The 16527-nt window shown below is 49.5% G+C and overlaps 1 protein-coding gene across 4 annotated transcripts in view; it reads right to left on the reverse strand.

Moving 5' to 3' along the window:
* Positions 1 to 800: 800 nt before the first annotated feature.
* Positions 801 to 16527, reverse strand: part of CLSTN1 (calsyntenin 1) — a 36918-nt gene continuing 21191 nt past the window's right edge. For 2 of the 4 annotated variants that reach the window (XM_087944600.1, XM_087944598.1), the window contains 11 exons: positions 14536 to 14657; positions 13238 to 13400; positions 11617 to 11667; positions 9892 to 10049; positions 8811 to 8959; positions 7338 to 7564; positions 6166 to 6336; positions 5108 to 5253; positions 4354 to 4495; positions 2588 to 2772; positions 801 to 1167 (listed from right to left, as the gene is read on the reverse strand). In XM_087944600.1, coding sequence (XP_087800726.1) covers positions 964 to 1167; positions 2588 to 2772; positions 4354 to 4495; positions 5108 to 5253; positions 6166 to 6336; positions 7338 to 7564; positions 8811 to 8959; positions 9892 to 10049; positions 11617 to 11667; positions 13238 to 13400; positions 14536 to 14657 — 1718 coding nt within the window. In that variant the 3' untranslated portion in view covers positions 801 to 963. The remainder of the gene's footprint in view (positions 1168 to 2587; positions 2773 to 4353; positions 4496 to 5107; positions 5254 to 6165; positions 6337 to 7337; positions 7565 to 8810; positions 8960 to 9891; positions 10050 to 11616; positions 11668 to 13237; positions 13401 to 14535; positions 14658 to 16527) is intronic. The other 2 variants (XM_087944601.1, XM_087944599.1) reach the window with 1 other exon arrangement.

Here is a 16527-nt window from a genome sequence, read left to right on the forward strand (position 1 = left end):
TCGATCCGGGCATGTTTTACAAGGGTTGAGAAGACACGCCTTTCCCCTGCGGTTCATTAAAGCAGCCTCCTCTGCGAGCCGAAAACGGCGGCTGCTTTAAGAGCCGCCCCTATGCTGACGCGGGCGGGAAACATCGCTTGCAAAAAAAAGCCGCCGTTGGGAGGAGCTGACTGGGACCAGGAAACACAAGGCAAGGCCCTTGCAAGTTGAAAAAAGAAAAGGGAAATCGCCACAATCCAGTCACTGGCGGGGGGAGTGGAGGGATCCCCGTGTGATATGGTGGTGGACACAAGTTCGTATATGACCCTCGTGTCCTGGCCAACTATTAAGAAGTCCGTTCTGGGCTTCACAAGGAACAGGTAAAGGCCCAGAAAATAGTGGTAAAGGGCCGTCAAGGGAACCTCATCCCTGTCCTGGGGAGGGGGTCCTTCCAAATTACATTTAAAAGATTTGTCGGGTGAATGGAGACCTGCCAAACCTTCCCCGCTGAGAATGGTTCGATGCCCTGGGTCTGGAAGCGACTGCCATCCTCGCCTACCAAGACGACAGCATCGAGGAGGAGCCGGTCACGGCATTCGGGGACGTCTTCGGTGGGAGTCGAGGCAAGTATACGGTGACACCTTCAAACCCTTGGTCTGTGCCCCCCGCCGGGGAAAAAGACCAATCATTTTAAATTTAAATGGTGCATAAGCGCGGGAGTGGAGTGGAAAAGAGGAAGAGGGGCTAGCTACATTTCTACAGGCAGGGATTTGGGAGAGGGTATGCCCGACACACGAAAGGGGGAGGGAGGGAAGGGAGACTGGCCAACTCTAACGGGGCCAGGAGACAGTCTGGCCCCCCCCGGGACCCCTGAAAAGGAAGGGAAGTGGTTTGTCCCGGCGCTCTCCGGAGCAGGAGAACGAAACGAAAAGAAAAAAAAAACGACAAGGAGAGCAGGGAGTGTTGGGCGGGGGGGGGAGGGGCTCAGTAGGGTAGGGTCGAGTCGTCCCACTCCAACTGCTGCTGCCGGTTGACGTGCTGGGGGTCCTCCTCCTGCTCTCCCCCTTCCTCCTCCTCCTCGCTGCTCTCCGATTCGGCGCTGGTGATGTCGTCTTCCTCGCCCCCGTCTTCGCTTTCCTCTTCCTCCTCCTCCTCCTCCTCCTCGCTGCTGTGCTGGTCCTCGTAGGTCTGGGGAAGAGAGAAGCACGGAGCCTTTCGTGGGGCTCTCCCGTTTGGGAGCCGGGGGAGGCAACTTAAGACAGAACCCAGGGGGTGGGGGTCAGTCACCTTCTGAGATTCAACCCTCGGATGAGATTCAAGTCTCACTGAGGGGAGAAGAGGCAGGCAACAGAAGAAGAGGATGGAAAGAGGAAAGAGCACCACCAAAAGATATTTTGGGCAATGGGTGTGAAAGGGAGGTGTGTGGAGGTTGGGGACGGAGATGAGAATCAGGAGCCGCTTCTCAACAAATAATACGGAAGGGAGTTGGCCCCAATTTGGGGGAAATTTTCCCAACCCAACGGGGTCCTTCCTTGCCTCTGAAGTTTCACACGCGGGAAGTCAAGACATGGAAACCGTAAAATAGGCTGAGTGCTGCTTTGAAGAGCCATGGTGGCGCAGTGGTTAGAATGCAGTACTGCAGGCTCACTCTGCCAACTGCCAAGAGTTCGATTCTCACCAGTTCAAGGTTGAACTCAGCCTTCCGTCCTTCTGAGGTGGGTAAAATGAGGTAAAATGTTGGGGGCAAAAGGCTGACTTTGTATACTGCTTAGAGAGGGCTGTAAAAGCACCGTGAAGAGGCATATAAGTCTAAGGGCTATTGAGATAGGTAGATAGGTAGGTAGGTAGGTAGGTAGATGATAGGTGGCTGGGTGGATGCATGGATGGTCAGTAGATAGATATGTATAGATAATGATAGGTAGGTAGGTAGATAGAAGATAGATAGATAGATAGATAGATAGATAGATAGATAGATAGATAGATAGATAGATAGATAGATAGATAGATACCAGTAGTAGGTAGGTGGGTGAGTGGGTGAATGAATGAATGGTTGGTTGGTAGGTAGATAGACAGACAGATGGGTAGGTAAGTAGGTAGGCAGGCAGGCAGGCAGGCAGATGATAGATACCAATAGTAGGTAGATGGGTGGGTGGGTGGTAGGTAGATATACATAGATGATATGGTAGATGATTGATATGTAGGTGGGTGGATGGCTGGATGCATGGATGGTCAGTAGGTAGATATACATAGATGATAGACAGGTAGATAGGTACTGTGGTGGCACAATGGTTATAATGTGGTACTGCAGGCTGAGCCTGCCCCCAGCCAAGAGTTCAATTCTAACCAGCTCAAGATTGACTCAACCTTCTATTGGTTGGCAAAATGAGGACCCTCTGTAAACCACTCAGAGAGGGCTGTAAAGCACTGTGAAGCGACATATAAGTCTAAATGCCATTGCTATTGAAGGAAAAGGCCCCCTGGGTTACCAGGGTCAAAAAGGTGGGGGCAAAATCCTTGCCCCTACCAACCCAACTCAAAAGTTAGGATGAGAGTATGTGGTTTGTGACACCTAACTCAGGACGAGCCGAGATTCTCAACCAGCTTTTACCTCCATAGGGTTAACCGTGATGGTCAAGGCAGAGTCGTCCCAGTCCATCTCATTCTCCTTCCCGGATTCCTGGTCCCGCATCGTCCGCTGGTGGGCCGCTCGGATCCGGAAGACTCCAAGGATGATCATGAAAACCAGGAAGCTGACGCACACCACAATCACCACCGTGGCGGTACTGGGAACCACTGGGGAAGAGCGTGTTCAGAGGAGGGAAGGAGTTAGGTGTGAAGAGAAGGCAGGAAATGCAGCAATGCATTTTTTTTAACCTGTTCTGGGTGGGTGGGTGGGGGAGGAGTTTGGGGCAACTGATCTAGGGAAACAGAATCTGCGTGTGATGTGGTCCGTCGGGAGCCTGTGGAGACAGCAGCAGCAGTCGGACAGTGGGGAGGAACATGGGCCAATCCGGGAGTCTGGGGAGGACTCGGACTCGGGTCCTGCATCCGATACAGAGATGGGGCCAGGACCACCTGGGAGTTATGTGCGGATACTGGAGCCTCCAAAATCTGGCAGCAGCGAGGCAGAGGAACAAGGGGAGCCTGTTCCCAATGCGCGTATGCACAGAGCTGCTAAAAGGCGAGAGTAGCTGAAACAAAAGGGGCGACTCGGGAGTAAGGCTCGGAGGTGATTGACCCTCCCATACAACATAAAGGAGAAGCAAAGGGACAGGAATCTTTGCCGGAAGCAACTTTGTTCGTACTGGTTGGTTTGAAACCTGAAGCTCGGTGTTGAATTTGAGTTCCGTTTTGGCCTTACTATTACTAATTGGACATTTAGTCGTTGGCGGCATTTCAAGGAAGGTAAAGGTGCGTGCTTATCAGACTTATCCTGAAGGACTTTAGCAGACTTCCAAGGGACTATTTACAAACTTTTTGAGACTCATTATGGGTTGTGAATGACTCAAATCCACAGTCGTTGAAATAAAGAAAACAGGGTTTGGGGACATGTTGTGTTTGTTAGTGTCTCCATAAACCTTGGGCAGAACAGTGTGGATGTAAGTGGGAGAAGTAGAACGGGCTAACTCATATAGCGGGGATCTACCATATTTCCCTGAAAATAAGCCCTAGCAGGATTTTCAGGGTGCTCATAATATAAGCCCTACCCTAAACATAATTAATATAAGACCTGGTCTTTATTTTTGGGAAAATACGGCAGTTCCCAGCTTGCATATATTCATGCAGCGCTTCTGCAGAACTCCAGAAACTCGACAAAAATGACCCCCTTGCCTCGAGTACGTTTCTAATTGCTACCCCTTCTCGAGAGCTGGAAGATCCCAAGACAGGCAGGGAGAAAAAAACAAATGTAATTTGCAGCGGTCCACTGTCTATATATTTAGATTTGCCAACATTTTTATGACATGGGGGCAACCAACAGGAGACTGACGTCTAAAGTTTGGTGATGGGACGTCCCTGGATATTCTGCTTTTTTCCTGTTCAATGTTCTCAATAGGCATGTTTCAGAAAGCTAGGGAGCTGTTCCTGATCCCAGCAGGAAGGCCTAAATTTTAGCATCTTTCAAGTGCGGCTCACATGCAATTTAGTTTTAATGCGGAGTTTTCCAAACTTGGCAACTTTTAAGACGTGTGGACTTCAACTTCCAGAATTCCCTTTAGCCAACGTGGCGGGTTGCAGAATCGTGAGAGTTGACGTCCACACCTCTGAAAGCGACCTTGGTTGAGAAATCCTGGTTTAATGGCATCTCTCCAAAAACTGGGGAGCCGTTGGAAATGGCAACGGGGAGATTTAAGGAAAGGGATGCGTGTTCCTTACCAGAAAACCCTGCATGAGGGTTTGCGAGGTTGTGGCCAGAGAGGTCAACGAAGGAATGATGGACAGGCTGCACAAACTGGGGCTGCTGGGCAGCAATGTGGCTGGCGTGTTCCATGACGTTAGCGGTGTGGATGACGTTCACCTGGCAGATACAAGATTAGAGAAAGGGGAACACAAGAGTTTGAGGAAACCAGCAGCAGAAACCTGGTGTGTGTGTGTGTGTGTGTGTGCGCACGCATGTACCTTACTGACTGATCTATATTTCCTGAACGGAGAGTCCTCTTCCCCAAATCCCCCCAATCTGCAGAACTATTGCTAAGACTCCTGGGAGTTGAAGTCCCCCATCTGGAAGATGCCCAGTTGGGGAAACGCAGCTCTATGCCTACAATTCTTAAATAGATTGCAGAGGTAGTCCTCAATTGACTCCAGAATTTATGCCGCTAAGGGAGACATTGATGCTAAGTGTGTTTTGCCCCATTTAGCACATGTTTCTTGACACCTTGGTTAAGCGAATCACTGCAGCTGCTAAATTAGTCCCAAGGTTGTTAACTGAATCTGGCTTTCCCAGATGGACTTCGCTTGCCAGAAAGTCACTAAAGGGGATCTCGTGAACCAGGGATGCTGCGACCGTCATAAATATGAACCAGTGGTCAAGCACCTGAATGTAAATCAGGGGACCACAGGGATGCTGCGATGGCCATCAGGGTTAAAAACGGTCATCAGTCACTTTTTTTGGGTGGACTCCTTCACTTACTTCCACCTTAAATTCATTGCTAACGTAGCGTCCGTTGAGCTCTGAGCACACCAGCTTGAACTTCCGGTCAAAGAGCGAGACGGCGTGCCAGTTACGGTAGCGGATCAAGTGCAAAACTTCCTCGTAGCTGGCCATGGTGTCCACCCCTGCGGAGAAGCAAGACATGGGTGAGCTAAAAAAAACCCGATGCTGTTTTGGAGGCCGTGTTCGGCCAAACCCCCAGGGATGGGCTTCAAACATTTTTAGCAAAAGGTTCTCTGCCTGGCTGCTGGGTGGACGTGGCCTAGTTGGCCTCCTGCACCATGGAGGGGGGGAGAGGAGCATTTTTGCCCTCCCGGACTCCTGAGGCTTCCCTGAAGCCTCTGAGAGGGTGAAAATGGCCTCCCTGGGCTCCGGAGACTCTCTGGAAGCTGGAAAATTCCCAAACTTCTGGGAGGCTCCAGCTCTGAGCCTCCGTGCACGCCCTACACTTACCTGCATCCAAAACAGGCAGCATGGGGACTTTTGGGAGGGCTGGGTGGGGCCAGCCAAGAGTGGGAATTTGGGGGCTTCTCCGAACTGCACAGAATCTTAACTAGGGGCTCTCCCAAATCCCTGCGCATCTCCGGCAGCCCGCCCCTGAAAACCCCATTGCCACAGATTGCAAGTTACGATTAAGGAGCTAGAGCAGGGGTGTCAAACTCAAGGCCCGGGGGCCAGACCCGGCCTATGGGATGTTTAGATCTGGTCCTGGAAACAGAGGGGGGCAGGCCTGCGGGGCTTCTACCAGGGACAACGGAGCTACGTTTTCGCTGGCGGAGGGGGCCACCGCAGCCGAAAATGGAACTTGGGAGCCCGTTTTCGCTGGCACTCAAGCGATCACAGGCGCCCCTGACACGAGTGACGTCAAGCTGGCCTCCCGCCGCCCCCCCGCCTCCCGAGGCCAAACATAACCCTGAGGTGACCCTCAATGATCTTGAGTTTGACCCCCTTTAGGTAGAGTGTCCTGGAAAGATAGCTGTGGCTTAGTGCAGCATGTAAACCTTCTCCACGGGGTGAAAGGACAAAGAGGGCCGTACCAGTAAGGATGAGGCCGAGGCTTGAGCTGCTCATTTCCATGCCTTTCTGTTGCAGCCGTACCAAGTCGACCTCCAGGCTCTCTTGGTCCCGGTTCAGTTCCTCCCCCAAGACCGAGACCTCGCAGGTATCCAAATTATGCATGATCTCTTCGGACACCAAGGATTCTTGGACTGGGAAGGAGAAGAAAGGGGGAAAACTGATCAGGAAGAAGGAAACACGAAATGGCTTGTAGGTTTTGGAGAGACATCACTGCCCCGTTCATCGAGTGGTTTCCCCAACTGGAATCTTTCCCTGTAAAATCTGTGTTGCCTTCGATGGATGCTGGATGTTTTTCTCTGTTCATCTATCCTGCCCCGATTGCCAAATACACAAAAATAAATATATATATTTATCTGCAGGCCGCCTTTATTACTTGTACAAATTAGGTAGCAAAGGTATCCAACACCTGTCCCTCTTCCTGTTTTCTTCCACTACAACCACTCTGTGAGGTGGGTTGGGCTGAGAGGGAGGGACTAGCCCAAAGTCACCCAGCTGGCTTTCTCTTTCTTTTTCTTTCTTTCTTTCTTTCTTTCTTTCTTTCTTTCTTTTCTTTCTTTCTTTCTTTCTTTTTCTTTCCTTTCTTTCTTTTCTTTCTTTCTTTCCTTCTTTCTCTCTCTTTTCTTTCTTCTTTCTTTCTTTCTTTCTTTCTCTTTCTTTCTTTCCTTCCTTCTTTCTTTCCTTCCTTCCTTCTTTCTTTCTTTCCTTCCTTCTTTCTTTGTTTCTTATCTTTCTTTCTTATCTTTTTTCTTTTTTCTCTTTCTTTCTTTCTTTCTTTCTTTCTTTCTTTCTTTCTTTCTTTCTTTCTTCTTTCTTTTTCTTTCTTTCTCTTTCTTCCTTTTATTTCCCTCTCTCTCTTCTCATTCTTTCATTCCTTCCATTAAACTACCCACTTCCCTCAAACCTTGCTGAATCTGACCCTGCATCCACTCGCCCTTGAATTTCAGGGCAGAATAAAGAGAGACACCCCAAAAAAATAAAGCTCAGCCGAAGAGAAAACATTCCAAAAATTAACTTCCGCTTCCCTTTGATGGAGAAGAGGCTGCTTTGCTCCATTCTGGAGACAAGCCATTGCTTGAGAAAGGAACAGAGGGCTGTCTAGTCTTTCCTTTCCTCCTCCGTCCCTGTGTCTCACCTGTGGGGTCCTCCTCCCCCTCTCCTTCGGGCTCCACCTCCCGCGTGATGGTGCTGATGATCCGAAGCTCGGGGAAGAGAGACACGCCCTCGGGGCTCTCAAACTCCAAAGCCGAACGGGCAAAGTGGTTGATGCCGCTCAGGCTGATTTTCGGCTCCTCGGGCTGCAGGACCATGATGTAACCCTCCACGAGCGGAATGGAGATGCAGGCTTCGTTGTGGGCGCACCTGGGAAGGTAAGGCGTCCTGGCCATCAGAAGGGGGAGGGGGGGTTTCCACGAGAGAGTACGCGCAGACCGGTGTTTTTCAACCTAGGTAACTTTAAGGCAGGTGGACTTCAACTCCCAGAATTCCACAGCCAGCATGTTGCCCAGGTTGACAAAAGCGTGCTAGATCTTCAACACCTTCAACCTTATCCTCCAATCCTGACCTTGGTTATTATTATTACTCTTCACATTATCAAATCATCTTCTTTTAATGAACCCATAATCCCTTGTAGGGTGGGGTCTGGGCATCTGAATGGAGCTGAGTGTTTACTGGCCAGATGCCCTTCCTGTCACCAATGCGGAGTTTTTTTCCCCCCCAACAGATATATTCTCATTGTGCCCAGAGAAAGAAATATCTGCCTCTACCTAGGATCGAACTCACAGCCTCCCAATCATGAGGCGGGAGCTCCACCTCTAGGCCATTTTCTTCACAATATCAAATAATCCCGCCACGCTATTTATATTAATGCCAGCACATCAAATTTGTATTTTCAGTTCTGCAGGGAGAAGTGCCATCACGCCTATTCTGTAAAAATCAGAGGCATATGGACTCCTCCTGACAGCCCTTAGGAGCTCAGCCTGCACCAACCACTCCAACTGCCGGCTGCCTGAAATTTCACAGTTCAAATCCCATCAGGCTCAAGGTTGACTCAGCCTTCCGTCCTTCCGAGGTGGGTCAAATGAGGACCCAGATCATTGGGGGCAAGAGGCTGACTCTGTAAACCGCTTAGAGAGGGCTGTAAAAAGCACTGTGAAGTGGTATATAAGTCTAAGTGCTATTGCTATCTTCCTTCCTTCCTTCTTCCCAGTGGTTAGAATGCAGTATTGCAGGCTAACTCTGCCCACTGCCAGCAGTTCGATCCTGACCGACTGGCTCAAGGTTGAACTCAGCCTTCCGTCCTTCCGAGGTGGGTAAAACGAGGACCCAGATCGTTGGGGGCAAGAGGCTGACTCTGTAAACCGCTTAGAGAGGGCTGTCAAAGTACTGTGAAGCAGTATATAAATCTAAGTGCTATTTTCTATTTCCTATCCTACCCTACCCTACCCCAAACCTCCGGTCAGATTCTTCCCAGAACTAACAGCCCCACTCTCAAAGGTGAGAACGAGGCCAAAACATCCTGCCCTATAATAACAACCAAGCACCACCACCACCACCCAAGTCAAACCCTGGTTGCGTCTCCTCTTCTCCACCCGCCACCAAGACTCACTTCACCGTGCTTGTGATTTTGATCCGCCGGATGCCGGGGGTGGGGAACTGACGCGAGTTGACGTATGAGATGCGTTGCATGGTTTTGTCGAACCTCTCGAGGTCATCTCCTTCTAAACTCAGGGCTGACTGGCTGGGGTTCATGTGGATCTGAAATGAGGGTAAGAGAAAGCACAGTGTTCTGACCCAAACCCTTGTCCAATAAAAGAAACACGGACCAAAAGGAACAGCAACCTTTTAAATGATTCTTACGAATCCCTGGTAAAAAGGCTGCTGCAAACTAATTTACCTTTGATAAGCACGAGCCTCGCCAAAACTGTGCAAGGCTGCCAAGAATAACAGATAAGGTGACCTAGAAATATTTTACAACACAAGAAACTACAAATACCCAACTAAGATAGTGCAATGTCCATGAGGCTGGAGTTTCAAAACGTCTTTGCTTCCTGCAAAGAGCGGTCACTTCACAGCTTACCTTGCAGCCTTACTCCCGAGTCGCCCGTGCTGCTGCAACTGCTCTTTCCTGCGAGCAGCCCTGTGCGCAGGCACATTGGGCACAGGCTCCTCGGGAACCTCCTCATCAATTAAAATGTGCCTTTTAATCTCTGGATACAACTCTTCTACATTTTAGCTGCGGAGGCTCTGGGGTGTCTGCCTGACCTGCTTGGCATCCAACCAAGGATAATGGCAACCCTCTTGAGCGCATATCAGGGAAACCTCAGTCTTTCTGTATGCAACACTATCATGTACTGACTATCTGTACAGTTGAGCTTTGAGTTTGTAAATAATTTCATATTTGCTCATCGAGGAGGCAATTGTAAAGTGCTTCCCCCCCACACACACATTTGCGGTAGGCTAAATAAATAAACAGCAAGGCTGCTAAAACAGGAGGTTTTCAGTAGCGTGCTTTTCTCTTTATGTTAAAGAAGCGAGAAATATCTTAAACCTGAACCATTTGCAGGCCTTCGCTTGGCCCAGAGACGCTGGGAGTTGCAGCCCAAGCAGCCTGGAGGCCGAAGGGGGTTCTCTTTGCCTTCGCAAAGGACCACAATTGGGCCCCTCCCGTAGCAGCATTCTGAAAGTACCTTCAGGCCCTTCGCAGCGCCGTCTGTGGTGGGCAGGTCCAGGCCTTCCTTGCAGGTATACAGACAATCGATCACTTTCTTGCTTTCCAGTTTCCCTGAGCGGATGGTCAAGCCAGCCAGGTTGCCGCGGAAGAACTGAGCCATCCGCTGGTCGCCACCTTGAAGAAGGAAGGAAGGAAGCAAAAGCAGCCCTATTGAGTCCTGGCGCTCGGCAGCCTCTAGGGCCTGGGTGCCACTCGCGCACCATGCTCGGCTTTGCTTTCCGACGGCATGCAGTTAGTGAGTTGCCTGTCCCGGAGGTCGACGCGCAGTTATGCTCAAGCGCGATGAGGTTGGGAGGAATAGAAAATAAAAATGGATGCTCGTTCATGCAGTGAAGGGCTGGGATGGGATGAGCGAGCTTTGTTGTGGCACCAAGGGGACTTTAAAAGGACACCTGTCCAGGGGCCTTTATTTTGAGACAGCTTGCCTAAAACAGGACAGATAATTGCAACCAGTGGAAATCAAAAGGTCCAGGATGAAGACAGCAGTGAAAAGGTTTGCTTGAATTGATAGGATGGGTTCGTCAGAAAGGCCAAACGGTGAGGTTTGCCTCTGGTTTGAAGGGGCGAAAAAAAAATAATACATTTTCCGTCTTGTGCACACCTCTACAATTTATCCCGTTCTCTTTTCTCTTTATGGATCGGTGAGATCCTTCTTTTCCTCCAAGGAAGCTTCCTTAGGAGCCGCCTTCCCTAGGCCTCCCCGAGGATGAGCTTGTGACAAGCGATCAGGCTAAGGTTGGGCCAGCGACTTTCCATGGCTGAAGGATCCCTCGCTGGACAGGAAAGGAATTGCAGAGACGTTGCTTTGGGATGGCTGTTTAATTCTGAGGAAGCCAACTAGGGGCCAATGAGAAGCCACTGTCCATGATAGGTCCCACCCTGCAGTAGCCACCATCCACTAAGACCATGACTCAGCCTTCCGTCTTTCCGAGGTCAGTAAAATGAGGACCCAGATTGTTGGGGGCAAAAGGCTGACTCTGTAATCTGCTTAGACAGGGCTGGAAAGCAGTGTGAAGTAGTATATAAGTCTAAGTGCTATTGCTATCTTCCTTCCTTCCTTCCTTCCTTCCTTCCTTCCTTCCTTCCTTCCTTCCTTCCTTCCTTCCTTCCTTCCTTCCTTCCTTCCTTCCTTCCTTCCTTCCTTCCTTCCTTCCCTCCCTCCCTCCCTCCCTCCCTCCCTCCCTTCTTTCCTAGTGGTTAGAATGCAGTATTGCAGGCTGATTCTGCCCACTGCCAGGAGTTTGATCCTAACCAACTGGCTGAAGGTTGACTCAACATTCCATCCTTCTGAGGTGGGTAAAATGAGGACCCAGATTGCTGATAGGCTGACTCTGTAAACACTTAAGAGAGGACTAAAAAACACTGTGAAGCGGTATATAAGTCTAAGCGCTAGTTCATTTCAAGGCCATCTTCATGGCTTACTGACTTGCACATGAACGCATGATGGGGGGGGGTTATTGTTGAAAGAGGGAAGGGGAGGAGAAACCAAAGAGGAAGTGAATATATACATAAGAAAAGTGCAATGAAAAAATAATAATACAAGCTCGGCAATGTGATTAGGTTTCCCTCCACTGGCCGCAGTAATGCAATGCCGGCCGGTCATGCTATGTGTGATGAAGCCATAAGCTTGCCTTGGACATGAAAGCATTAAAAAGAAAAAAAAATTAAGACTGCCAGCAACCTGCAGGATTCTCGGTCGCTTGGTTGGTGTCATTCTCATTTCCCGCATATTCTGTGGAGAAGCAAGAAACAGGGAGAAGAAAAAAACAGGAACGGAGGGGTTAGGTAGGGCCTGGATATTTTAACCTGTCGCAGTTCAAGGGCTGGATGGGTCACCCACCTGGATTTCCAGTCTATTAAGATAAGGTAGTGGGACGCAGAAGAAGGGCCTTCTTTGTGCTGGCTCTCTCTCTCTCTCTGGAACATTATCCCTGCAGAAATTAGACTGGCCCCCACTTTGACAGTCTTTTGGAAGGCCCTGAAGACATGGATCTGCCAGTGGACTTGGGGGAACCCAGAGTGGGATGGAGCCCATTAAAGGGATTATTTAATAGTGTGCTGTTGCCAAAGGTGGGAGGTCACTGTTTTTTTTTTATAATATAATATTTATAGCATTTTTATAATATTGTGTTTGTATTGGTTGTGAGTCGCGAGTTGCCACGAGAGAGTAGGCGGCTCTTATCAATTTTCTAAATGTATCAAATAAAAACAGCTAAGCAAAGTTTGCAGTGCCCTTGTGGGGCGATTCTGCAGCCCCTGATCTAATTCCGAAGGACCAGCCAGAAAGCGTCTAAACCCAAAGATGAATTTGGAGCCATTTTTTCCCTCTGTGGTGCGTTGCAGGAAGAGAGGAAGCGAGAAAGGGAGATTTTCTTCTCCGGCTGCGTTCCTCTTTCTACTAAAGTTTAATGGAGCGCTAAACCTAATCCCCCTATTGACTTAACACAATTCAATTACGGTTATCAAATTCCTGCGTGAGGCTCTTGATGGCACCTCGCACTCAACAGCAATGAATAGCGGGGGGATTACACAAAAGGACGTTTTTCTCCACGACAACCCGATTTTTTTTTAAAAAAGTCCTTAAAAGCAGTCCTTAAAAAACTGTGCCATTAGGGGATTTTTTTTTTTTTAAAATGGAAGAATTACAGTGCAAAAATATTGGTGTAGGACTTGCTTTCTTAAAATTAATCCGAGCATCCATTTTCTGAGGATGCCAATGAGGGGAAAAGCCTTCGGTCGCCTTTGATGTCGTGACTCAGCCTTACAGAGTCTCCCTGAAGGGAAGGGCTGTTTTAACCTGCCTTGAATGTTAGTTAAATCATCGGGCTGCAGCATTTTTACGGCCCCCCTCCGTAACAAACCGCCATCCCATGCAGCCTTAATTATCCTGGCAAATATCCAAATCAACCCCACTCGTAAAATCTATAGCTGGAAAGGCAGAGCCAGCAAAAACATTCTCCCAAGAGTTTCTGGTTTGATATCTATTTTGAGCTCCTGGCCCTGTTCAAGTTCTTCACTCCACGTTTTTCTTCACCAACAGCTCTCAAGATGACAACAAATTAAGTGTTTCTTTAGAACTGTTAAGGCAACTGTCTGAGCTGGAGAGAAGCAGGAAAAGGGGTGCTTGTGTGTGACCTGATGTCGCATTCAATCCAAGCTACTCTTTTGAATTTCTTTGGTTCAAACAGCCTCGTTGCTCTTGCCACGGAGAGCTGATTGGGTGAGTTGAAGGCCATTTAACCCCCAAATGGGAGTCCGATCCACAAATAAGCCATCAAGATAAAATCTAGGAGGCTGCTTACCTTGCCAGCAAGCTCCGACTACTAGCTGTGATTCTATCTTGGAGGGATGGAGCGGATAATCCTCGGTCACCGGGAAGGGATCGAAGGAAATGCCGTCGACGTAAAGTGTGGCCGCCGGAAACTCTACGTTGAGGATGTAGTGGTGCCATTCCTGATCACAAACCTGGAAGGGGGGGAAACCAAGTGCTTAGAAAGACCAGCGGGAAGCAAACCTCCATTTTGTTATTCCCAAAGGATGGGACTCATTCCCAGCTTTACCTGTGAGAGATTCAGAGCTGTCAGGGCCAACTCGAAGCCAGGGAGGGGCATGATTGGAATGTATGGGTGGCTGGGGGTGGGATGGGGCGCAACTGAGGAATTCACGGGCACTGTCTGTGGCCTGGGAGAGAATCTCGACACCTCAAGGTCCAACGGTGAGAACCTTCTGATCGGAGCAGATTCTATCTCTAAACAAAGGGACTGCACTGGATTGGTGGACGATGGGACAGTGGGTGGCCCAGGTGGGGAGAAAGGAGGATTTTAACTATGCGGCTTTCCCAGGAAAACTCCAGAACTGGCTTCACTTCTCCTGTGCCTGTATGGCTTTATCAGTAAAATTATACTCTTAGTAAAATAACATCCCAGGAGTTTTTCTTTTGCAGCATACGCCAACGGGACGGTTGACGTTAACTAGACCTTGACAGAAAAAGTGGGCAGTGGGACTGCAGGACAACGGAGCTGTAAGGGGGTCAACCCTTTGCCAGAGATGATCAAGAGAAGGCAGGACAGTGAGGGAAGATTTTAACGAGGTTGTACTCTGGATTTGATGGGCCAGCAAAGATCATAATCTAATGTAGGGGGGTAGCAATTCAGGATCGGGCGCCTCCAGGTAGCACCGGCTTATACCCTTGATCGAGGGCCACCAATCTCATCTAGATGAACCAAACAGCCTCACTTACAGCCCCTTTAGGCCAGGGTGTCAAACCCAATTTCACTGAGGGCCGTATCAGGGCTGCGGATGACCTCAGGGGGGACCGGGGCAGGCGTGGCCGACTGGGTGGGTGTGGCCAGCTTGAATCTACTCCCCAAACTGCTGCCATGTTTCCTCTTTGCACTGGGTAGACCGGACCGAAGCCACGCGGACCGGCCCCTTACACTTTCCAGGATGGCCCCCGTGGGCCGGATCCAACCACATCGTGGGGCGGGCCCCCGCTTTAGGCCATCCATTTTGGAAACCTGGAGTTTCTAACCAGGGAAGAGCTGTGGTTCAATATGGAGGGGAATCGACCGAGGGTTGCTGAAGCAATTTGTGCGCCCACCTGGTTCAACCTCCAGTGGAATTCGGCTGGCTTATAACTCTGCCCCTCGGAGGGGTCCTGGCGGAAGAGGAAGACCAACCGGCAGTTGTGCACGTAGAGGGAATAACGGTGACGGCTCATGTCTGCGGGAGAAGAACAGAATTAGCGGTCCATCTCCCTCCCCCTCAACACGTCCAGGGTAATGTGCATTGGATGCTTTTGGCAAATCGTAGGTCAGCCTTGGGGAGCCATGTTAGCAACCAGAAGCTTCCACGCTGCCACATTCTGGTGCCTGGGAAATTGGGAGGGGGGGATTTCATAGAGTGGATGCAGTTAAGACAGTTAAGCATTTGTTCTTCTCAGTCAAGGTCAATGTCATCCTGCACCTGGACAAGGAGTGGGATGTCTCCAGTTGGGACGGTTGGGGATTGGACTATCTGATGGACTGATGGGTGGCAGGGGATGTTTTTTTTTTGTTTTTGTTTTGAATTACTGAGGGGAAAAAGCCGGAACTCTCAGCTTTGGGTTTTCCCCAGATGTGCCAGTATGACAACTTTAATAAAATGGAACTTGGAGAAAAATGCCTGTCTTGGGAGTTTTGGGAGTTGGAGTTTGTTTTCTGGAACACTGACATAAATAGGTCTTTCCCAGTGCTGCTGGTCACTACAACTGCTATTATTCATTCATTCATTTATTCATTCAATCCATCCATTTATATTGCCGCCTATTTGCCCATGGCGACTCGAGGCGGCTTACACAATGTAAAACCCATATTTAGAACAAAAAAATAAAAACCATAAAAACTAACAAAAAAGAATCAAATAAATGAGTAAAGTACAATAGAACAAAATTTGGGAAAACAGACAACAAAACAAAACAAAAATAAAAAAACCAACTCCCACCCCCTCCGCCCCGATGACAGCAGATCACACGAGCCATTTGATGGGCTCCATCCCTCTCTGGGTTCCCCAGGCCCAGCTGGCAAAACCAGGTCTTTTGGGAAGAGTGTTAGTGAGGGGGCCATTCTAATCTCGGGGGAATGATGTTCCAGAGAGAAGGAGCCACCCCGGAGAAGGCCCTATCTTCTGGGTCCCACCAGCTGTATGTCCCTCAAGGGTGGGACCCAAAGCATGCCCTGCCTCCCTGCTCTGATGGGTCGGGTAGATGTGACTGGCAAGAGAGGTTCCCTCAGATCACCTGGTCCCAAGCCATGAAGGGCTTTAAAGGGGACGACCAGCACCTTGAATTGTACCCAGAAGCAAATCGGCAACCAATGCAGCTCCGGCAGGAGAGGTGATACATGTGCACGCCGGGGGTCTGCATAAAAGCATGCGGGCTGCTGCATTTTGCACCAGCTGGAGCTTCTGGATGCTCTTCAAGGGCAGCCCCATGTAGAGCGTGTTGCAATAATCAAGATGGGAAGTGACCAGGGCGTCAGTGACTGTGAGTAGGGACCGCTGGTATCCATGACCCCTGGCTGGGGTTTATGGGAAGCGCACAACCTCTGGAAGAGGCCCGGCTTTCAGCAAATAACAGGAGGAGAACTTTTCCTCTGGCTCGGTGGGAGCCAGGCCAACTAGAGTTGAGCCAATAAACCACAGCTAAGTACCGCAGCATGCAAGCCCAGAGCATTATTTTTCCAACACCCAAGAACAAGGACTCGAAATGTATTTCCAGACCCATAATTGGCCTATTAATGTCCAATAAACGTTAGCCGTGGGGTGCCGGAAGGCTGGGAGGCCTCCAGGAGAAGGAAAGGAAAGTTTTTAAGAGCCAGAAGTCAATGTGTGTGCGTGGTGGGAATACGCAGCTCCACGGAAGGCTTTCTCCGCAGGAAGACCTTGGCGGAACTCTAAATAAACCAGCATATGTTTCTAATCATTATCGGTTTCCAAGGTTTCCCTTTCTAAAGTAATTATTTCCAGCATCCCAAATATCCCCTCTTGTTAAGTGATAGGAAACACTTGATACGGAGCGAAACGGAAATGACAGTTCCCTCTCCAGAGCCACTTC

The sequence above is a fragment of the Notechis scutatus genome, chromosome 16, assembly GCF_049901735.1.
Source record: "Notechis scutatus isolate UNSWTSFEM ecotype Mainland chromosome 16, rNotScu1.2, whole genome shotgun sequence".
In the NCBI taxonomy this organism is placed as follows: domain Eukaryota; kingdom Metazoa; phylum Chordata; class Lepidosauria; order Squamata; family Elapidae; genus Notechis; species Notechis scutatus.